The 23,546-nt window shown below is 49.5% G+C and overlaps 1 protein-coding gene across 1 annotated transcript in view; it reads right to left on the bottom strand.

Annotated features, from left to right (window-relative positions):
• dnah12 (dynein, axonemal, heavy chain 12) overlaps nt 1-23,546 on the bottom strand; it is a 475,562-nt gene that overhangs the window by 298,224 nt on the left and 153,792 nt on the right. The window contains exons 23-25 of the mRNA XM_072472436.1: nt 17,245-17,364; nt 1,619-1,775; nt 523-695 (exon numbers count right to left, since the gene is read on the bottom strand). Coding sequence (XP_072328537.1) covers nt 523-695; nt 1,619-1,775; nt 17,245-17,364 — 450 coding nt within the window. The remainder of the gene's footprint in view (nt 1-522; nt 696-1,618; nt 1,776-17,244; nt 17,365-23,546) is intronic.

The following is a 23,546-nucleotide window of genomic DNA, read 5'->3' as shown; positions in this document are numbered from 1 at the left end:
ACCTGTTTGGGAACACAGATAGAGAATTCAGAATGCCCAATTCACCTAACAGCACGTCTTTCGGGACTTGTGGGAGGAAACAGTAGCACCTGGAGAAAACCCACACAGACACAGGGAGAGCATGCAGACTCCTCACAGATAGTGCCCAAGCCGGAAATTGAACCTGGGACCCTGGCGCTGTGAAGCAACAGTGCTAACCACTCACTTAACCTACTAACCACCTAACTGACTAAGCTAAGGAACAGGAACTCCAGTGCAGAAACATTTTATGATTGGTCCCATCCTCAATCTGCCATCAGCCTTGCAAAGGGCAGATAGAGTGAGAAAGGTAAATTTGGAATATCCAGAAAACATGCACAGCTTATACAACTGGATCGCTGCGTTTTCTAGAGGTTGGACAGGCACTCCAAAGTTACAGTAGAAGGCTGGCAAGTATCCCCGGCAAATTCTGATTTGCATCTTTGTAAAGAAGAGAAGCTAAATTTAGAGAAACGACTTTGTGGTCCTCCTTTAAGAACTTACTAAAGTACGGTAGCATCGATCTGTCAGTGGGGTAATTACTAGTCGCGGTGAGTTACCAAGATATTCATAAGCATATTTTACATCGCAGTTAATGATGTGAACACGGACATTCTCATTTCGCCAGTAATACCGAAGTTGAGCAAGCCATTGGAAGTCATTCTCATTTGTGACCCCTGTTTGAAAGAATTGGTAAATTTAATCAGATACAGAAAATACAGCATAGCATAAAATACAAGAAAAAAAGAGGCTTGCATTTATATAGCACCTTTCATTAATTCAGGATGTCCCAGAGCACTTTCTGGCCAATGACGTATTTTTTCAAGCACAAGCAGGCTCAAATAAACAGCAATATGAAAATGACCAGATAATCTCATTTTTTACATATGGTGATTGAGGGACAATTATTCGCTAGCACATGAGGAATATCTCCCGTTCTTCAAAATAGTACCATGGTATCTTTTACATCCAACTTGCAAAGTAGACAGGACCTTGACTTAAAGTCCCATCCAAAAGATGGTACATCTGGCACTGTATTTCATAGAATTTGCAGTGCAGAAGGAGGCCAATCGGTCCATCGCGTCTGCACCAGCTCTTGGAAAGAGCACCCTACCCAAGCCCACACCCCCACCCTATCCCCATAACCCAATAACCCCCCCCCCCCCCCCCCCCAACACTAAGGGCAATTTTGGACACTAAGGGCAATTTAGCATGGCCAATTCACCGAACCTGCACATCTTTGGACTGTGGGAGGGAACCGGAGCACCCGGAGGAAACCCATGCACACACGGGGAGAATGTGCAGACTCCGCACAGACAGTGACCCAAGCCGGGAATCGAACCTGGGACCATGGAGCTGTGAAGCAACTGTGCTAACCACTATGCTACCGTGCTGCCCTTTGTAGTACTGCTTCAGTACTGCAAAGGAATATCAGCCGATATTTATGTGCTCAAGTATCTGGAGAAGAACTTGAACCCACAACCTTCTGACTCAGAGGCTAGAATGATACAAACTGACTCATGCTTCATAGTGAATAAAATGTATGTCCTCTAAGTGATATTCATGTTTATTTACAAATCTTAGGATGACCTCTGAATACCTTGTTTAATCATGTCGTCAACAACATCTCTGGCATGTACATCAATGGTTACTAAGGCACCAAGTGTTATACGAGTCTGTTTGGAGAGTTGCCCTCTTACCAGCTCCACAATATCATGCAGCTGTTTTTGAAGTTTAGCACAATATTTTTTCAGACCCTAAGAAAGAAATGGAAGAAGGTTTAACATTTTTTAAGCAAATCCTCTAACTTGTTTGGTGAACTTTGCCCAAGTATACAACACCTAGACCCATGCAGCGTTTCCTTGAAATATGATGAATAGACAAGCATTGGTCAAGTGTCCTACTATTGTTGTGTAATAGCTTAAGACATGTTTTTTCTCTAAATTGCAAAAGCCCAATTAAATCACCTGAATGGTGCTTGCATCTTATTTGGGTTAAGGCTGCTGCTAAACCATTCTTTACATTGAAAATGTTTTTTTTGTAATTACTGGTTGAAAACCACCAAATTCTAATTAAAAGAGCAGTTGCAAAAATCGCTGCTAAGAGTCAAAAGACTCTTTTAATTTCAGCACAGACTTGGGTATTGCATGAAATCTCCAGAAAATCCTTAATTAAATGACCATGGATGGATGTCCGCCCTTGAAAGAATATGCTGAGACTAAACCATTTGTGGAATTTACTCCACCCATTGTATGTGCCCTTACCAAAACTCAAAATCCAGATTTCACGAGCAGAATCGTGTAGAGGCATTAGGGGTCTCACCTCTTGGCTGGAGAGCTGGTGAAAAACTCTTGCTACCTCTTTTCAGGGAGGTCAAACATCACACAAATTAGGCAGTGGTGATGCCAGCAGTGAACTTTCCCTGGAATTAAGATCCCAGGGTAGAAGTCTCAAGAGCTGCCAAATTGGCAAGCATAGTCTTTTTAAGAAAAACACGGTTGTGGTCAAATGAGGAGTGGGAAAAGACGGGAGTCATCCTACATTGTCCTCACCTGATTGTAACAGGGCCATTTAGTTAAAAGTAAAAACCAAACTAAATACTAATGAGACTCCAAGGATGATTAAAGACATAAGGGAGCAATTGAGGGTTAGAAAAGAGGCTTACATTAAGTGCACTGGTAGCAGAGGAGTGCATGAAAAGAGAGAGTACCAAGAGATCAGATGAGAAGTCAAAAAAAAAGCAATTAGAAAGGCAAAGAGGAACTATGAAATTAAATTATCAAAAAACATAAAACAAAATAGCAAAATATTTTACAGGTACATCAATAAAAAAGGCTGTGACGGGACCATTAAGGGATTGACAAGATAATATCATGACTAACAATCGGGAGATGGCAAAAACATAATTATTTTGCGGGGCATTCTGTAGAGGGAAGACATGCACAAGGTGGCTCCCGCTAGGGTACTGTTCTTTTAATCCTTTATGCTTAGTTTTAATGAGTTTTTTCATTTAAAAACCCACTTGTTTAATAGAATAAGGTACCTATATAGGTGAAACGCCTAGAAAACACAGGGGGAAAGGCCTGAAAGTAGAAGTTCGTCAACTGAATCAAAGGCTTCTTGGGGATCGTCGGTGGAGAAAATGGCAGGGGCAGTTCTGTCACTCCAGCCACTCTGCAAACGGCTGAGATGCCTATTAGCACCTGTGGGAGCGAAGCTGGCAAAGTAGCGGGCGGAGTGCAACAAAGCCAAAACAGCCCTGTGTAAGAGGGGAGTCCGGTTTCGGTGATGTACCCGGCGTAACTAAGAGCAACATTTGATGGAAAATACTTCTTTTCTTTTTAAAGTATCAGAGGTGACAAATTCCTTTGTAAAGAAGCATAGGCTGGCCGCGAGATGATTGAGCTTTTTGGATATTGAGGGTGGGCACGTTGATATTTGGAATTGTTGGGGTTCCTTGTTCATGCCTGCATTTTTCTGATCTTGTTTGGATTGAAAGTTTAATTTTATGTGGGTTTTTGCTCTATTTGCTCTAACTGTTGTGTAAATATATAGCTCCCTGTTGGAGTATTATGTTTTAATGGGTTTTTATACTCTGTGTCCTTTTTCTGTTAGCATTTCTCTTCACTCTTGGCGGGAGCCGCCCTGCTAGCCGAAGAGTTAGCTAATCGGAGCGGTGCGGTGGGGGTGCAGTTCATTATATTAGTTCTGTTTTAGATAATGAGCTGAGTGTTTTTGGTCAGTTTGGGGTTAAGATTATTAGAAGTAGGTTTTAGGATGGCTTCCGATGGTAGCCATGGCGTGAACAGTCGCATATTTAGCAGCTCTCGCCTCTGGTGGTCTTTTAACAGCTTTTAAGCTGGGTTTCTGCGGGAATTTCTCAACATAAATTGATAAAAGTGAGAGGAGAAGGAGGCGACCCCCAATTTATGGAACCGCGTCCAAAAAATAGTCCGAAAAGAAGAAATCAAAGGATGGATGGAAGCAAAACTCGGAAAGCAGCAGGTTTAATGACAATGAGGCAAAGTTCGGCTGCGTCTGCCCAATGGACGATGGACCAGTTGGTCAAATACTTGGATGGGAAGTTCGCCAAACATCGCAAGGAGTGTGCTGAGGACCTGATCCAGACGGTGGCCTCGATTAAGGAGGTGGTCGACTGGGTGGAGGAGAAAGTGAAGACACAGCGACAGGAGATTCAAAAGCTGCAGGAGCAGGTGACGGAACGAAAGGAGTTCACAGCGATGGCAATGGAAATTGGCATTCTACAGGAGCGGCAGAAACGGCTGTTGGAGAAGGTGGAAGACCTGGACAATCGTTCTCGCAGGTAGAATATCCGGATCGTCGGTCTGCCAGAGGGAAAGGAGGGAGCAGACATCGGTGCATATGTGGGGAAGATGCTGGAGAAACTGATGGGGGGAGGTTCGTTCCCCAAGCCGTTGGAGGTGGACCGGGCCCATAGGGCTGTTATGCATAAGCCCCAGGGTCGTGAGCCCCCGAGGGCGATTGCGGTACGGCTGCATCGGTTCCTGGATAAGGAACGTATTATGAAGTGGGCCAGGCAGACAAAACTGTGCACCTGGGAAGACTCAGATATCCGGGTGTATCAGGATTGGGGAGCAGAGATTGTAAAGAGGAGGGCGAGTTTTAATAAAGTCAAGACATAAAGTTTGGACTGCTCTACCCGGCCCGTCTCTGGGTGACCTACGAGAACTGGGAGCTATACTTTGGCTCGCCGGAAGAGGGGGAGGTCTTTATGAAAGACAAGAACTTGGTGGATGCGTAAGGACTTTAAAACCTAAACTGTGGTGGACTGAGTTCTTTCTTTCTCTCTCTGGAAAAATCTCAACCTTTCAATTCTGCAATTTAAGTTTTGACTTTCGGGAGGAGAAGGGTTTTTTCTGCTCGATTTGATTGTGATTTGTTGTTGTATGTGCTGAATTGCAGTGAAAGGGGCTTTGAGCTGTGATGTTTTTTCTCTCCTGTTGGAAAAAAGATGGTTGAGTTTCTGTATGCATAATTTTGTTCCTACCCCATTTGATGTCTCTTCTATTGTTTTGAGTCTCTTTGAAGGTGATGGGAGAGATAAGATTCTCTTAAGGGAGGGGGGTGGCCTCTGCGCCTGGGCCTTGGGGGATTGTTTGTTTGTTTTTTGTGTTGGATGTTATTGTGTTGAGAACTAATGTTGGGGGGGGGGGGGGGGGGGGAGGAGGAGGAGGAGGAGGAGGAGGAGATCCGGCAGGTTGTAGTTTGCGAGGCACCGGGGGCGAGAGCTGCTAGGCTAGCTGGATAGCTAGTTAATGCAAGCAAAGTGGGGGGAGAGCTGAGGAGAGATGGAGTAGGGGGGAGTGGGAGTGGGGGGGAGGGGACTGCTGACGAGTAAGGGATTTTCGGGGGATTGGAGATGGAGAGCAGGGGGCGGTAGCTGCCGCAGGGCAGACCAAGGGAGGTGCGGGGCATGGGCTAAGGGCTGGCCTAGGAAAGGTCATGGCTGACCGACAGGGGAGGGGGGAGGGGGGCGAGAGCCCCCCCAACCAGACTAGTTACGTGGAATGTTCGTGGACTGAATGGTCCGGTCAAAAAGGCCCGTGTGTTTGCACACCTGAGACTGATAAAAGCGGATGTGGCCATTCTGCAGGAGACACACTTGAAGCTGGGAGACCAATTCAGATTGAAGAAGGGATGGGTCGGCAGGTGTTTTATTCGGGACTGGACTTTAAAACAAGGTGGGTGAACATCCTGATTAACAAGAGGGTGGCATTTGAGGTGGGGAGGATAGAGGCAGACTCGGGGGTAGATGTATTATGGTCAGTGGGAAGCTGGATGGAATGGCAATGGGGCTGGTAAATATATATGCCCCAAACTGGAATGATATCGCATTTGTTAGGAAGGTGCTGGGAAAGATCCCTGGCCTGGACTCGCACTAGCTGGTTAGGGGGGGTGACTTCAACACGGTCCTGGATCTGAGACTGGACCGGTCGAGTTCTAGGTCAGGGAAAGTATCAGCAATGGCGAAGGAATTGCGGGGGTTCATGGGGCACATGGGAGGGGTGGATCCGTGGAGATTTGGGAGGCCAAGGAGCAAGAAATATTCATTTTACTCCCATGTGCACAAGGTATACTCCAGGATAGATTTCTTTGTACTGGATAAAACACTGTTAGCGGGGGTGGAGGACACTGAGTACTCAGCAATTGTGGTGTCAGACCATGTGCCACATTGGGTAGACCTATGAGCAAGCACAGGAAAGTCCCAGCGCCCGCAGTGGAGATTAGATGCCGGGATGCTAGTGGACGATAAAATCTGTGAGCGAGTGAGGGAGGCCACCTGGGGGTACATAAAAAACAATGATACAGGACAGGCTGCAGTGGGAGTGGTTTGGTAGGCATTGAAGGCAGTTGTCAGAGGGGAATTTATTTCGATTCGGGTCCATAGGGAGGAAACTGAGCGGGTGGAGCTGGATAGATTGGTAGGAGAAATCTTAGAGGTGGACAGGAGGTATGCGGAGTCTCCGAATGAGGAGCTCCTGAGGGAGCGTCAGAGACTCCAAATGGAATTTGGACTCCTTTCCACAGAGGGACAGCTGAGGAGGCCAAAAGGGGCAATGTATGAATGTGGGGAGAAAACTATCAGGATGATGGCACATCAGCTGAGGAAGCAGGAGGCGGCGAGAGAAATAGGGAAAATAAAGGATATGAGAGGGAAGGTAGTGATAGACCCTGGGGCGGTTAATGACGTGTTCCGTGAATTTTATAGTTGGTTATATGAGTCGGAACCCCCAGCCGGGAAGGAGGATATCAATCAATTCCTAGAGAGGCTAGAGTTCCCGAAGGTAGATGAGGAGCTGGTGGAAGACCTGGGGGCCCAATTTGGCTCGGGTTGGGGTCGATGCAATCGGGTAAGGCCCAGGGACCTGATGGATTCCCAGTGGAATTTTATAAAAAGTTCCCTGGGTTACTGGGGCCGCTCCTGGTTAAGGCTCTTAACGAGTCGAGGGTGCTGGGAGTACTCCCCCAATGCTATCACAGGCATCAATTTCTCTCATCCTGAAGTGAGATAATGACACGCAGAACAGTGGATCGTACAGGCTAATTTCCCTGCTAAACGTTGATGCTAAATTGCTGGCAAAGATCTTGGCCACTCGAATAGAGGATTGCATCCCTGAGGTAATCGGGGAAGATCAGACGGGGTTTGTGAAGGGCAGGCACCTGACGTACAATATCGGACGGCTTCTTAATGTCATAATGATGCCAGCGGAGGGGCGCGATGTTGAGGTGGTAGTAGCCATGGACGCGGAGTACCTATGGGACATTTTAGGCAGGTTTAGGTTCGGACAGGGATTTGTGGATTGGGTCCGTATGTTATATCAGGCTCCGGCGGCGAATGTAAGAACTAACCCAGTCCGGTCAGAGTATTTTAGTCTCTGCAGGGGGTCAAGACAGGGATGTCTGCTCTCACCATTACTGTTTGCCCTGGCCATAGAGCCCTTGGCAATGGCCCTTGGATCATCAAATGCCTGGGGGGGGAATAGTGAGGGGGGTGGGTGGAGCACAGAGTCTCTCTATATGCGGATGATTTGTTGCTCTATATCACACACCCGGTGGGGGGATGGCCGAACTCCGAGAGTAAAGAAGGCACTCCTTGAACGGGGTCGCAGAGAGGGGGGCTTGGCCCTCCCGAGCTTTATTAACTATTACTGGGCGGCCGGTCAGGAAGTGGGTAGTGGGGGAGGGGTCGGTGTGGGAGCGTGTGGAAGCGGCATCTTGCAAGGGTACGAGTTTGGAGGCCTTACTGACGGCGCCCCTGCTGTTTTCGCCAGCTTGGTACTCTATGAGCCCTGTGGTGGTGGCAGCCCTTAGGATTTGGGGGCAATGGAGGCAACACAGATTAGAGGGGGCGTCAGTGTGGTCACCGATTTGTAACAACCACCGGTTTGCCGTGCATGGGGGGGGGGGATTGAGAGATTTGAGGACCTATTCATTCAGGAGGATTTCCCTACCTTGGAGGCATTAGAAGAGGAGTTTGAGTTGCGGGGCAGGACCGGGTTTCAGTACCTCCAGGTACGGGATTTTGTCCGGAGGCAGGTTCCTGGCTTCCCTCGCCTCCCCTTGAGGGGGTTACAAGATAAGGTGATGTCAAAGAGGGGAGAGGGGAGGGTCTCGGAGATATGCAAGGATTTGATGGAGTGGGAAGGGGCCATTATCAGGGAGGTGAAGAGGAAGTGGGAAGAGGAGCTGGGTGGGGAGATAGAATTCGAGCTGTGGGAAAAAGCCCTGAAGAGAGTCAATTCATCCTCGTCGTGTGCCAGACTTAGCTTGATCCAGTTCAAAGTGGTCCACAGGGCCCATATGACGGTAGCCCAGATGAGCAGGTTCTTTGAGGATGTGGAGGACAGAGGTGGGCGGTGTGGGGATAGCCTGGCAAACCATGTACATATGTTTTGGGCATGTCCGAAATTGAGGGGATTCTGGCAGGGATTTGCAGACGTTATGTCAGAGGTCCTGGAAGGAAGGGTAACTCCGAGTCCAGAATTGGCAATATTTGCGTTATCGGAAGATCCGGGGGCCAAGTGGCTCGGAGATGGATTTTGCTGAAATGGAGGGACCCGGAGCTCCCAAAGTCAGGAGTGTTTGTCAGCGATATGGCAGGGTTTCTCAGTCTGGAGAAAATTAAATTCACTTTGAGAGGATCAATTGAAGGGTTCGCCCTGAGATGGCAGCTATTCATAGACTACTTCAAGGGAAATTGAACGGCAGCAGTAAGGGGTGGGGGGGAGGGGGGGTGGGCGGGAAACAGGAGGCATGGCAATGTTACAACGGGACAGAGAATACAGTTTACGGGCAGCTAGGGAATCGAGCGGGGGAGTAGGGGGTGTTGTTCTGTAGGTTGCTTCTTTTTCTTTCTTTACGTGTGTCGGCCCGCACGGTTGTTTAAGAGATGTGAATGTGTTGAACTGTGATTGCAAATGCTTCAATAAAATATTTTCTAAGAAAAAAAGAAGTAGGTTTTAGTAGTTTATGTTCGTCTTACTGTTTTCTGTATGCATATTTGGGTGTAGTAGTGTCAGAGGGCGGGGGGAAGGGGATTGGTGGGCAGGGGTAGTTTGCTGAAGGTTTGCTGAGGGAGGAAACCGGAGCACCTGGAGGAAACCCACGCAGACACAGGGAGAACGTGCAGACTCCACACAGACAGTGACCCAAGCCAGGAATCGAACCTGGGACCCTGGAGCTGTGAAGGAACACTGCTACCTACTGAACTACCGTACTGTCCATATGGTAATGGCTTCACTGCCACTAGCTCCAGTGAAGTATACGGGGAGCCCGGTGGTACAGTCGGTGGTCAGGGTGTGGAATCTGCTGCAGAGACACTAAGTTGTAGGGGATGTTGGTGGTAGGGGATGTCAGTGGTGACACCACTCTGCGGGAATCATAAGTTTAAGCCAGGGAAGATGGATGGGATATATGGGAAGTGGAGGGAGGTGGGGTTGATGAGGGTGAGAGACCTGTACTTGGAGGGGAACTTTGCAGGTCTGGATGAGTTGCGGGAGAGATTTGAATTGCTGAGAGGGAGTGAATTTAGATATATGCAGGTGAGGGACTTTGCACAAAAGGAGTGGAGGACGGTTCCCAGGTTGCCAGAGTATACCTTACAGGAGCAACTGCTATTAAAAAGGAGAAAAATTGCACAAACGGTGGACTTTGAGTTTGTGGAGTGTGTTTTTGTATATGTCACTGTTTTTTACACATGTTTGGAATAAAATACATTTAAAAAAAAGAGATACTTAATGTCGATCTGGAGCCATGTCCGCTGGTGGCCATTTTCAGGGTATCAGACTCGCCGGTGCTGCAAACGGGGGTGAAGGTGTATGTCTTGCCTTTGCCTCGTTAATAGCCCGGGTACGAGTTCTGCTTGGGTGGAGTTCTCCTACTCTGCCCAGTGCCTCATCTTGGTTGGGTGACCTCATGCTGTTCTTACATTTGAAGAAGGTCAAGTTAACCATAATGGAAATTGGTCGAAGGGTTCCACCTCAGGTGGCAGCCATTCATTTCCTTTTTAAAAGAGCTAGTCACCGTCAGTTGTTAAAGGGTGTAATTTGTAGTTTTGATTGTTGGTCACGTTGTTTGTCATTGTAACTTGAATTAATTGTTTTATATTATTTTGTTTATCATTTATAAATTTAAATAAACATTTTCTTAAAAATAATTAATTTGTTTCACTATGTACCAGGGTGATAGAACAGGTAGATATCACATTATGTATCTGGGAGAGGGGGGGGGGGGGGAATAATGAGATAAGTGAATTTGAAATAAGAAAGGGGATGTGCTGAATCAACCAAGCAAATTCAAAGAGGATAAATCTCCTGGTCCAGATTGAGTTACATTTTAAAATAATCTAGGGAAGGGAAAGAGAGAAGCATTGCTACTCCATATTTAATAATTTGTTAGAAAAAGGTGTAGTTCCAGAAGACCAGCACATAACTAATGCAATTTCTATATCATTGGGGAGGCAGCCATCTTCCAACCTGAGTAAATGCCCAAGCCAGCAAAGCATTCTTTGCATGATTAGAGCTAGCATGCTTGCCATGTTTTCCCGAGAAAGGACTGAAAAAAGTGGTGAGAATCTGGAACTTGTAACTATATGGAGTGGTTCATGTCTGCACATTCTCCCCGTGTCGGTGCGGGTTTCCTCCGGGTGCTCTGGTTTCCTCCCACAGTCCAAAGATGTGCTGGTTAGGTGGATTGGCCATAATAAATTGCCCTTAGTGTCCAAATAGGTTGGGTGGGGTTATTGGGTTACAGGGATAGGGTGGAGCTGTGGGCTTAAGTGGGGTGCTCTTTCCAAGGGCCGGTGCAGACTCGATGGGCCGAATGGCCTCCTTCTGTACTGTAAGTTCTATGATGTGAATAGTATAGATGCATTTAAGGGTATTAAGGCAAGCATATGAGAGACAAGGGAGTAGAGAGTTACAATCGTAGATTTAGATGAGGAAAGATGAGAAGAGGCTCAAGTGTAGCATAAGCGTGGGCATGGACTGGTTAGGCAGAATGCCTGTTTTTTCTGCTGTATATTCCATGTAATCCTACAGAAAGGTGTGGCATAGTGGTATTGTTGTAGATTAGTAATCCAGAGGCCCAAGATAATACTCTGTGGACCTGGGTTCAAATGCTACGACGGCCGGTGGTGTAATTTGAATTGAGTAAAATATCTGGAATTGTTGTTCAAAAAGCATCTGGTTCCCTGCCTAGTCTGGCCAGTAGCAATGAAACAGAATGACAGAACTGTTACGGCACAGAAGGAAGCCATTTGGCCCCAACATGCCTGCAGCGGCTCTCGAAAAGAGCATCATGGTTTAGTGCCATTTTCCTGTTCCCCGTATCCCTGTACATTATTTCTATTCAAGTAATCACCTAATGCCCTCTTGATGCCTTGATTGAACCTGCCTCCACTACACTTGCAGGCAGTACATTCCAGACCGCGAACACTCTTTGTGCGAAAGGCTTTTTCTCACATCACATTGCTTCTTTTGCAAATCACCTTACACCTGTGCCCTCTCATTTTTGATCCTTTTACAAGCGGAAACAGTTTTTCCCATCAACTCAGTTCAGCCCCCTCATGATTTTGAACTTCTCTATCGAATCTCCTCTTCGCCTTCCTCTCCAAGGAGAACAGTCCCAAGCTCGCCAATCTATCCTCATAACTGAAGTTTCTTAAGCCTGGCACTATTCTTGTAAACCTCTTTTGCACTCTCTCCAATGCATTCACATCCTTCCGAACTCAGTGTCTTATATAAGTTCAGTATAACCTCTTTGCTCTTGTACTCTATGACCTGTCCTCTTCAAATACTTCCAATTTTCATATCATCAAACTTTGAAATTATCCCCTGTACGCCAAGATCTGAATCATCAATATATATGAGGAAAAGCAATGGTCCGAATACCAACCCCTGGGGAACACCACTACAAACAAGCCTTTCTCGAGCCCGAAAAATATCCATTGACCATTAATCTCTGCTTTCTATTATTCAGCCAATTTTGTATCCATGTTGCTATAGTCCTGTTTATTCAATGAGCTATGACTTTTCTCACAAGTCGCTTTGTGGCACTATGTCGAATGTGTGGTCAGGTGACCCATGACCTCCTGGATTTTTACATATTTTTTCATGAGCATGGATAAAAACTCGAAATGTGGAAGCCGAATTTAAACTTATTTGGACTCTGGAATTTAAAAACTGTGGACCTGAAACAGGCCTATCTCCCTTTTGAACGTAGACGCTAAATTGCTGGCAAAGATCTTGGCCACATGTATAGAGGACTGTGTCCCGGAGGTAATCGGGGAGGGTCAGACGGGATTTGTGAAGGGTAGGCACCTGACGTCCAACATTAGATGGCTCTTAAATGTTATAATGATGCCAGCGAAGGGGCGCGAGGTTGAGGTGATAGTAGCCATGGATGCAGAAAAGGCCTTAGACTGGGTGGAGTGGAAGTACCTATGGGATATTCTAGGCAGGTTTGGGTTCGGGCAGGGATTTGTGGATTGGGTCCGGTTGCTATACCAGGCTCCAATGACGAATGTAAGAACCAACCGGGTCCGGTCAGAATATTTTAGTCTTTGTAGGGGAGCAAGACAAGGATGTCTGCTCTCCCCACTGCTGTTTGCCCAGGCCATAGAGCCCATGGCAATGGCCTTTAGGTCATCAAATGTCTGGCGGGGTATAATGAGAGGGGGGGTGGAGCATAGGGTCTCGCTCTACGTGGACGATTTACTCCTTTATATCAAAGACCCGTTGGGAGGGATGGCTGGAATTATGGAGGCACTGGAAGAATTTGGACGGTTTTCAGGCTACAAGCTAAATATGAGAAAGAGCGAGGTGTTTGCGATTCAGGCACGGGGGCAGGAAAGGAAATTGAGGGAGTTACTTTTTAAAGTGATGGGGAGGAGTTTCAGGTATCTGGGGATTCAGGTGGCTAAGGATTGGGGGAAGCTTCACAAGTTAAATTTGGGTAGAGCAGTCGATCAGATGAAAAAGGATTTCCGCAGATGGGACATGCTCCCGCTGACATTGGCGGAGAGGGTGCAGACGGTGAAGATGACAGTCCTCCCGAGGCTGCTGTTCTTTTTTCAATGTCTGCCGATTTTTGTCCCGAAGGCCTTTTTTAGGAAAATGAATGCGGTGATCTCGGGTGTTGTGTGGGCTGGTAAAAACCCAAAGGTGAAGAAGGCACTCCTGGAACGGGGTGGAGGGGAGAGGGGCTTAGCCCTCCCGAGTTTTATTAACTATTACTGGGCGGCCAACATAGCGATGGGCAGGAAGTGGGTAGTGGGGGAGGGGTCGGTTTGGGAGCTAGTAGAGGGGGCATCTTGTAAGGGCACAAGCTTGGAGGCTTTACTAACGGCGCCCCTGCCTTTCTCGCCGGCTCAGTACTCCACAAGTACGGTGGTGGTGGCAGCTCTGAGGGTGTGGGGGCAATGGAGACAGCACATGGGATTGGAGGGGGAGTCAGTGTGATCACCGATTTGTGATAATCACCGTTTTGCTCCGGGGGTCAGGATCGGGGCTTTAGGAAGTAGCAGCGGGCAGGGATTGAGAGATTTGGGCATCTCTTCATTGAGGAGGGTGTCATGATATTTAGATCAGCATATCATGGTGCAATCACACACACAGTGATGGACATGCAGTAGGACCAACCAACACACACACAACATCGCAGCCAATCACCAGTGAGAGCACACGCACTGTAAAAACAGGGGACACTACAGTTCCCGCTCATTCCAGCAGCAGCCAGCTCAGAGCACCGAGCTCAGAGCCTGCCACTCAGACATTCACCATGTGCTGAGTGCCTCACCCAGATAGTGATAGGACAGGGTCCACAGATTAGCTGGTAATGCACGTACCCAAGTTAGCAGTGTGCTGTTACAGTTGAGTAGTTAATAAAATTGAGTTACACCATCTCCAGCCGTGTTGGATCGTTTGTACATCAGAACACCTAACACGACAGAGGGTTTCCCACGCCTGGAGGCATTGGAGGAGGAGTTTGAGTTGCCGGGTGGGAACGGATTTTGTTACCTGCAGGTACGGGACTTTATTCGGAGGCAGGTTTCAAGCTTTCCTCGCCTCCTCCTGAGGGGACTACAGGATAAGGTGATGTCAAAAACTGGAGTTGGGGAGGGGAGGGTCTCGGAGATATACAAGGAATTGATGGAGTGGGAAGGGGTCCCAATCAGGGAGGTGAAGAGGAAGTGGGAGGGGAGCTGGAAGTCGGAATATGGGAAAAGACCTTGAGGAGAGTTAATTCATCCTCGTCGTGTGCCAGGCTTAGCCTGATCCAGTTCAAGGTGGTTCATAGGGCTCATATGACTGTGGCCCGGATGAGTACGTTTTTTGAGGAAGTGGAGGATAGGTGCGGACGCTGTGGGGGAAGCCTGGCGAATCATGTACATATGTTCTGGGCGTGTCCGAAGTTGAGGGGATTCTGGCAGGGATTTGCGGACGTCATGTCAGAGGTCCTGGAAGGGAGGGTGACTCCCAGTCCGGAAATGGCAACATTTGGGGTATTGGAAGGTCCTGGAGCCCAGGAGGAGAGGGAGGCCGATGTCCTGGCCTTCTCCTCCCTGGTAGCATAGAGACGGAGTTTGTTGGGATGGAGGGACTCGGAGCCTCCAGAGTTAGGTGTATGGGTTAGCAACATGGCAGGGTTTCTCAGTCTGGAAAAATTAAATTTGCCTTGAGAGGTTCAACCCAGGGGTTCACCTGGAGGTGACAGCCGTTCATTGACTTCTTTAAGGAAAAGTGAACGTCAGCAGTAAGGGGGGGGGGGCGGGGAAAGGGGAGGAAGGAAATTGGGAGGCATGGTAGTGTAAGACAAGGACAGGGAACTTAATATGCGGGTAATCAGGAGATAGGGCAGGCGGGGGAGGGGGGGGGGGTAGTAGGTCATGTTATTTTAATGTTGTTGCGTGTGTCGGCCCGCTCGATTGTTTAAGAAATGTTAAAATTAGAAATGCTTCAATAAAATATTTTCTTTAAAAAAAAATGACAATCTCCATCAATGGAGGATCTAACCATCGCCCCTTGCCATTCAATGACATTACAATTGTTGAAACCCCCACAATCAACATCCTGGGGTCTTACCATTGACCAAAAATTCAACTGGACTAGCCATATAAATAGTGTGGCTGCAACAGCAGGTAAGAGGCTAGCAATCCTGTAGCAAATAACTCACCTCCTGACTCCCCAAAGCCTATCCACAATCTGTAAGGCACAAGTCACGAGTGATGGAAACCTCTCCCCTTGCCTGGATGAGTGCAGCTCCAATAACACTCAAGAAACCTGACACCATCCAGGACAAAGCAGCCCACTTGATTGGCATATGTTCCACAAAAATTCACTCCCTCCACCACGAATGCACAGTACCAGCTGTGTGTACCACCTACAAAATGCACTGCGGGAACTCACCAAGCTCCTTAGACACCACCTTCCAAACGCACCAGCAATAACATCTAGGACAAGGGCAGCAAACACATGGGAATATCGCCACCAGCTGGAAGTTTCCCTCCAAGCCACTCACCATCCTTACTTGGAAATATATTGCCATTCCTTCATGGTTACTGGGTCAAAATCCTGGAACTTCCTCCCAAACAGGACTGTGAGTGTACCTAGACCACATTGACTGCAGCAGTTCAAAAAGGAAGCACACCACCACCTTCTCAAGGACAATTAGGGATGGGCAATGTATGGTGGCCTTGCCTGTGAAGTTGACATCCCTTGAATTAATTTTTAAAAATCCAGTCACATTAGTCAATCTTCAGTCCAGCCAGTATAAAGCAGGCCACTGACACACTCTTTGTCAAAGCTGACAATTTGAGAACATTTCTAAAGACACCAGGGGCGAGATTCTCCACTCCCACGCCGGTTGGGAGAATCGCCTGAGCCGCCAAAATTTCCGGGGACGCCGGTCCGACACCCTCCCGCGATCCTCCCAAGCGGCGGGAACGGCCCAGTCGAGTTTCGCGGGCCGCAGGCCGGAGAATCGCCGGAGACACCCAAAATGGCGATTCTCCGGCACCCCCGCTATTCTGAGGCCCGGATGGGCCGAGCGGCCAGGCCAAAACGGCGGGTTCCCCCCGGCGCCGTCCACACCTGGTCGCTGCAGTCGTGGGCGGTCCGTGAACGCTGGGGGGGGGTGGCCTGTGGGGGGGCGATGGGGGATCCTGCACCGGGCTTCATCTGGAATGTGGGGTGGCCCGCGATCGGTGCCCACTGATCGTCGGACCGTCCTCTCTGAAGCAGGACCTCCTTCCTTCCGCGGCCCCGCATGATCCGTCCCCATCTTCTTGCGGTGCGGATTTGGACAGGACGGCAACCACGCATGCGCGGGTTGGCGCCGGCCAACCCGCGCATGCGCGGATGACATCCGTTATGCGGCGCAGGCCGCGTCATCTATGCGGCGCCGCTTTTACGCGGGCGACAAGGCCTGACGCGGGTAGATGACGCGGCCCCGATACTGGCCCATTGTCAGGGCCTGAATCGGTCGGGACCGGGGCGTTCACGACGGCGCGGCCACTTCGGCGTGGGAGTGGAGAATCGCACCCCAGCAGTCAGCAAGAAAGAGATGTCAACTTTATTATCATAGCAGGATTCCCACAAGTTCAGGCTGTAATTGACTACACCAATGAGCCATGAAGACACCTCCCCATGAGCCATCAGCCTTCATGGACAAAAGGCTAACATTAAAAACAATAGGAAAGTGCTGCTGATGCAGAAAATCGGAAATAAAAATGGGTAATGCTGGGAAAACGCAGAAGGTCTAGCAGTATCAGTGGGAAGAGAAAGCATCAACATTTTAGATTGATAACTTTTCGTCAGGAAGAGGAAAAGGCCCACCATCCTTAATTGTACGGTGAATCCGTCTTCCGGCCATTAATTTTCCAATTCAGGGAAAATCACAGGTGAGGGACCATTCCCCACAAAGTAAGGGCTTTTGATCACCGATTGCAGGGTCTTGGAAGAGTGGGCTCGTGTCACTGAGTAAAAGGTCCTTTCAGGTTGCTGAAAGGGGAGGTGAAAGCATGACAACTTTATTGATATTTATTAGTGAGTGATTATTCTGGAAAATCATGTGGGACTACTTTCTTGGCCGCTTGTGACATGTACTTACTGCGTTAGTTACTAGCACCTTGAACAGCTTGCTAAATAAAATATTAGAAAATGATTCAATGGTGAAAGTTTTTACCTGTGACCCACTTCGGACTGCAGTCTCCACCTCTGCAGTCCAGAACATTTGAGATACGCAAATTACAACCTGGCCAGGCCATTTTACCACCCAATCTGACCTCTTATTCTCCGGGAAATCCTACAGGAACAAAAGGAAATTTATCTTTAAAAAAACGTGGCATACCATTCACATTTGCTTACTACAGAAGATTTCTCTTATACACAAACTTATATCTGATTAGGAATAGAGGGAGAGCTGCTGTGGTAGTGTCACTTGATTAGTAATCCAGCGATCCAGGATAATGCTCTGGGGACCTGGGTTCGAATCCCACGATGGCAGGTTTAAAAAAATCTCGAATTAAGTGTCTAATGATTGTTGTAAAGCCCATCTGGTTCATTAATGCTCAATTTAGGGAAGGAAACCTTAGTTGGTGTAGCCTAGATGGGGGTCTTACTGCCCTCTAAAATAATCTAGTAAGCCACTCACTTGTATCACAATCAATAAAAAAATCTATGAGGAATGAAACCAGATCACGACAAGGCACCAAAACAACAGCAAAGCCCCCCTTACTAATAGGGGGCTTTTCTGTTGGGAGAGCTGACAGCCTGACATAATCATATCCTACATGCAATGTCCCAGACATCATCATGACCAGGGTATGTCCTGCCCCATTGGCAGTCGGACCCCATGAAGTCTCAAAGCATCAAGTCAACCATGGGCATGTTGATTGCCATGTACTACACCTCCATGTTGAACATCACTTGGAGAAAGCACTGAGGGTGGCAAGACTTCAATGTCGCATCACTAAGAGTGGCTTGGTAGCACCACTACTGACGAGCTGGCAGAATCCTAAAGAACATAACTGCTAATTGGGTCTGCGGCATGCTGTGAGTGAATCAGCAAGAGGAAAAAGCACACTTGAACTAATCCTCACCGATCTGCCTTCCACAGAGGTACCTGTCTTCGACAATATCAGTAGAATAACCACTGCTCGGTCCTTGTGGAGACAAAGTCCTGTCTTCACACTGAGGATACCGTCCATCATGTTGTGTGCATTACCATTGTGATTTTGAACAGATTTAGTAATTCAAGACTGGCATCCACAGTGTGTAACCTCATGAATCAATCCTGGCTCAAAGAAGAGTACAGGAGGACATGCCAGGGGCCGTACCAAGTATACTTAAACATGAGGGACGGGATTCTCCGAGTCTCCACGCTGCAATCGCGCTTGGTGCAGGGGCGGAGAATGGGGCGTCAGGCCCGCGATGCGACAAATTAGGCCTCCCCCAGATTGCGCGCGCCCACCGATCGGTGGCCCCCGATCGCGAGCCTGGCCATCATGGAGGACCCCCCGGGTGATGGATCAACCCCCCCCCCAACCAGGGCAGCCGAGGAGTGCCCGCCGGGTGGAACTATGAGTGAACCACGCCGGCGGGAACTCGAGTGTGTGCCGGCGGAGAATCGCCATGGGGGGCTCTTTTAATGGCACCCGACTGCGCCGCATCGATCACGCGCCCGCGACTTGCGGCGATTCTGCGGTCCGCGGAGAATTGCGGGAAGGCGTCGGACCCTATTGCAGGTCTGACGCCCCATTCACCGCCCCCGCGTTGAGTGTGATTGCGGCGCGGAGGCTCGGAGAATCCCACCCCTGATGTTGGGACAATTTCTTTGTCTCAATATGCACTTCTCGACAGCAGACCGGCTGGCTCAATTTTATATGCTGAGGCTGCTTAGTAGGCCACATTAACCATCTAATTAAGGACATTGGATGGCACAGGGATGTGGGGGTGGGGGCAATTTCCAGTATATTCTCAGCATTGTCCAGGATCTTGGAATGTGCCAGTCAGCAACACTTGGTCAAGGACAACTCGTTTCTCTGGATGACCAACAAGTTTTGGGCCGACCAATCAGAAGGTTTGAAGGAAGGGCTGGCAGGCAGTGTCACTAGAAAATATGATCAAGCTCAGGCAGAGGGAGAGCTCCTCAAGATGGAGGCGATCATCTCATGGTCAGGACGGCATAAGAAAACAAAGGGCCAGAATTATCAGAGGCATCAGCCTGGAGGGGAAATGCATCTAAATTAATACATTTGGCTCTGAGAAGAAGAGCTTCAGGAAAGACAAACAACGATGGACAGAGTTAAAACCAACACATAGGAATGACTCCAAGATGGGTACAAGAGGTAGGACACTATGGATGGATGAAGAGCAGGAAGCAAGATGGGGAGGACACTTCTGTGACATCCCAAACAGCCCAGCCCCACTCCATGTCTGAGTTTAATGACAGCACAGCACATCAGCAGCTGAATGTGAACCTGGCAGAAATTGTCAGATCAAAGGTCCAAAGAGCCATCAAGAGCCTGAAGAACAACAAGGAATTTGGGATCAATGAGACAGCAGCAAAGATATTGAATCATGACAAGAACACAGTCACATGATGATTCTTGTTTTGGGTTGGGTGCAGATTATCGAGGTAAAGGCTGGGATGAGATTTCATAGAATCATAGAATCCCGAGTGCAGAAGGAGGTCATTCGGTCCATCAAGTCTACACCGACCCTCTGAAAGAGCACCCTACCTGGGTTCATTCCCCCACCCTATCCCCGTAACACAGCAACCACAGCTAACCTTTTGGACACTAAGGGGCAGTTTAACATGGCCAATCCACCTAACCTGCACATCTTTGGACTTTGGGAGGAAACCAGAGCACCCGGAGGAAATCCACGCAGACTCAGGGTGAAAGTGCAAACTCCATACAGACAGTCGCCCAAGGCCAGAAAATCACCTGGGTCCCTAGCACTCTGGAGAAGCATTGCTAATAACTGTGCTACCATGCCGAGGTTTGGAGAGGTGAGAGGGGGGAAAGAGGGGGTGCAGGTCAGATGGGTAGAGGGAATGGGACATGGTGGGTTCTTGGGGAACTTTCGGGTCGGAATCGCCACACTGGCAAAGATTGCTAGTGAATAGATGTGAAGTGGAGGGGGGGTTTGCAGTGATTAGCCAGGGTGGGGACGCAACGTGGCAGTTACGGAGGATGAGTTTGGTCATGGATGGGGCGGGGTTGGCCTGATTCAGAGTGGGGATGGGGGAGCGGAACCCAAGGGTGATGATGGCGGACTCCAGGGGCCGGAAGCCTCTGGTGAGAATAGTCTAGTCCACTGTCTAAATGGGCCGGTTAAATGATCCCGGGTGTTGCCCGACTTCCGGGTGAGGCAATGACCAGCTGAGTCGCACGTTTCGGCACCTCCCGTTGGAATGGACTTTTGGGCTCTTGATAGGAGCCCCAACGGCAATTTGAACGGCCAAAATCACCGTGCGGTAAACTAGAAGGGAATCCCCCCGGACACACATGGAAAAAGGAGAGGATAGTGGCCGGATTGCAGAAGATCCTCTGGAGCAGCGGCAAGGAAGGGAAGCTCGAAGCAAGATGCCGTCGGAAGGTGGCCGTTTGGTATGGGGCCCGAAGCAACAAGAGTTCCTGCAGCGCTGTGTGGAAGAGCTGAAGAAGGAGTTGAAGAAGGAGGTGTTGGCCCCGATATTACAGGCGATTGTAGGGCTAAAGGAGGAGCAGAGGACCCAGGAGCTGGAGCTTCGGGTCGTGAAGGCAAAGACTGCTGAAAACGAAGATGAAATACAGGGCCTGGTGGTGAAGACAAAGACGCACGAGGCACAGCACAAAAGGTGTGTGGAGAGGTTGGAAGCACTGGAGAATAATTCGAGGAGGAAGAATTTAAGAGTCCTGGGTCTTCCCGAAGGAGCAGAGGGGGCGGACGTCGGGGCATATGTAAGCACGATGCTTCACTCGCTAATGGGATCGGAGGCCCCGACGGGCCCTTTGGAGGTGGAGGGAGCCTATCGAGTTTTGGCGCGAAGACCAAAGGCTGGAGAAATACCTCGAGCTATAGTGGTGAGGTTTCTCCGCTACAACGACAGAGAGACGGTCCTCAGATGGGCGAAGAAAACTCGGAGCTGTAGGTGGGAGAACGCGGTGATCCGCGTATACCAGGATTGGAGTGCGGAGGTGGCGAGAAGGAGGGCAAGTTTCAATCGGGCTAAGGCGGTGCTTCACAAAAAGAAGGTTCAATTTGGAATGTTGCAACCGGCGAGACTGTGGGTCACACACCAAGGGAAGCACCACTACTTTGAGACGGCAGAAGAGGCGTGGACATTCATTGTGGACGAGAAGCTGGAATAGTCTGGCGAGAGAAAGAGCTTCTGGGATAAAGTGGCGGGGTGATTATGTGGGGCGAGGAAGGGGAAGGGGAAGGGGGGGGGAATGATATTTTTTCAATTTGTTAATTCTTCGACCCTGTAACTTTTCTCTCTTCCCCTCGTTGCGGGGGGGGGGGGGGAGAGTATGAGAAACTGTGGGCGCCGGTGGGAAGGAAAGGGGAAGGAGAAGGGAAATGCGCCATTAGGGGCGGGGCCGAGTGGGGAACGCGGGCTTTGCTCCCGCGCTATGGTAATTGTGGCGGGAACAGGGACGCATGGAGGAGGGGGCCTCGCACAGTGAGGGGCCGAGGGCAAAGGGGGAAGCCGAGGTCAGCCAGAGTTCGCTGACTTCTGGGAGCAACATGGGGGGGTGCAACTACGCTAGAGGGGGATCTAGCGGAGGAGGGGGGGGGGGAGTTAACTGGGTTGCTGCTGCTAAGGAGAAGGGGGAGCTGTTATGGGACGGGGGGGCACCGTCGGTGGGATATATGGGTACGTGGGAACCGGGTGAGGAGCTGGGTTAAAAAAAGGGGATGGCTAGTCGACAAAGGGGGGGGGGGGGGGGTAAAGAGCCCCCCAACCCGGCTGATCACGTGGAACGTGAGAGGGCTGAACGGGTCGATTAAAAGGGCACGGGGACTCGCACACCTAAAGAAATTAAAGGCAGATGTGGTTATGTTGCAGGAGACGCACCTGAAACTGATAGACCAGGTCAGACTACGTAGAGGATGGGTGGGGCAGGTGTTTCATTCGGGTTTGGATGCGAAGAATAGGGGGGTGGCTATCTTAGTGGGGAAACGGGTACTGTTTGAGGCAAAGACCATAGTGGCGGATAGTGGGGGTAGATATGTAATGGTGAGTGGCAGATTGCAAGGGGAGGCGGTGGTTCTGGTGAACGTGTACGCCCCGAACTGGGATGATGCAAACTTTATGAGGCGTATGTTGGGGCGTATCCCGGACCTGGAGGCGGGAAGGTTGGTAATGGGGGGAGACTTAAATACGGTGCTTGATCCAGGGCTGGACCGGTCGAGGTCCAGGACCGGGAGGAGGCCGGCAGCGGCCAGGGTGCTCAAGGTCTTCATGGAGCAGATGGGAGGAGTAGACCCCTGGAGATTTATTAGGCCTAGGAGTAAGGAGTTCTCATTTTTCTCCCATGTTCACAAGGTATATTCACGGATAGACTTTTTTGTTTTGGGAAGGGCACTGATTCCGAAGGTGACAGGGACGGAGTATACGACCATAGCCATTTCGGACCACGCTCCACATTGGTTAGACATGGAGGTAGGAGAGGAAAAAGAACAGCACCCACTCTGGAGAATGGATATGGGCTTATTGGCGGATGAGGGGGTATGTCTAAGGGTGAGGGGGTGTATCGAAAGGTACTTGGAGCTTAATGACAATGGAGAGGTTCAGGTGGGAGTGGTCTGGGAGGCGTTGAAGGCGGTGGTCAGAGGGGAACTGATATCCATAAGGGCACATAAAGGGAAGCAAGAGGGTAAAGAAAGGGAGCGATTGTTGAGAGAACTTCTGAGGGTGGACAGGCAATATGCAGAGGCACCGGAGGAGGGACTGTACAGGGAAAGACAAAGGTTACATGTGGAATTTGACCTGCTGACCACGGGTAAGGCAGAGGCACAGTGGAGGAGGGCACAGGGTGTACAGTATGAGTATGGAGAGAAGGCGAGTCGGCTACTGGCCCACCAAATGAGGAAGAGGGGAGCAGCGAGGGAGATAGGTGGGGTGAGAGATGAGGAGGGAGAGATGGAACGGGGAGCGGAGAGAGTGAACGGGGTGTTCAAGGCATTCTATGAGAGGTTATATAAGGCTCAGCCGCCGGAAGGGAAGGAGGGAATGATGTGTTTCCTGGATCAGCTGGAATTCCCGGAGGTGGAGGAGCAGGAGAGGGCGGGACTGGGAGCACAGATTGAGATGGAGGAGGTGGTAAAGGGGATTGGGAGCATGCAGGCGGGGAAGGCCCCGGGACCGGATGGGTTCCGGGTGGAATTTTATAGGAAATATATGGCCCCGCTTTTGACGAGAACCTTTAATGAAGCCAGGGAAAGGGGGAAGTTGCCCCCGACTATGTCAGAGGCGACGATATCGCTACTTTT

Source organism: Scyliorhinus torazame, chromosome 13, assembly GCF_047496885.1.
Source record: "Scyliorhinus torazame isolate Kashiwa2021f chromosome 13, sScyTor2.1, whole genome shotgun sequence".
Taxonomy (NCBI): domain Eukaryota; kingdom Metazoa; phylum Chordata; class Chondrichthyes; order Carcharhiniformes; family Scyliorhinidae; genus Scyliorhinus; species Scyliorhinus torazame.
Note: the sequence above shows the minus strand (reverse complement) of the source record. Positions and strands in the feature narration are given on the sequence as shown.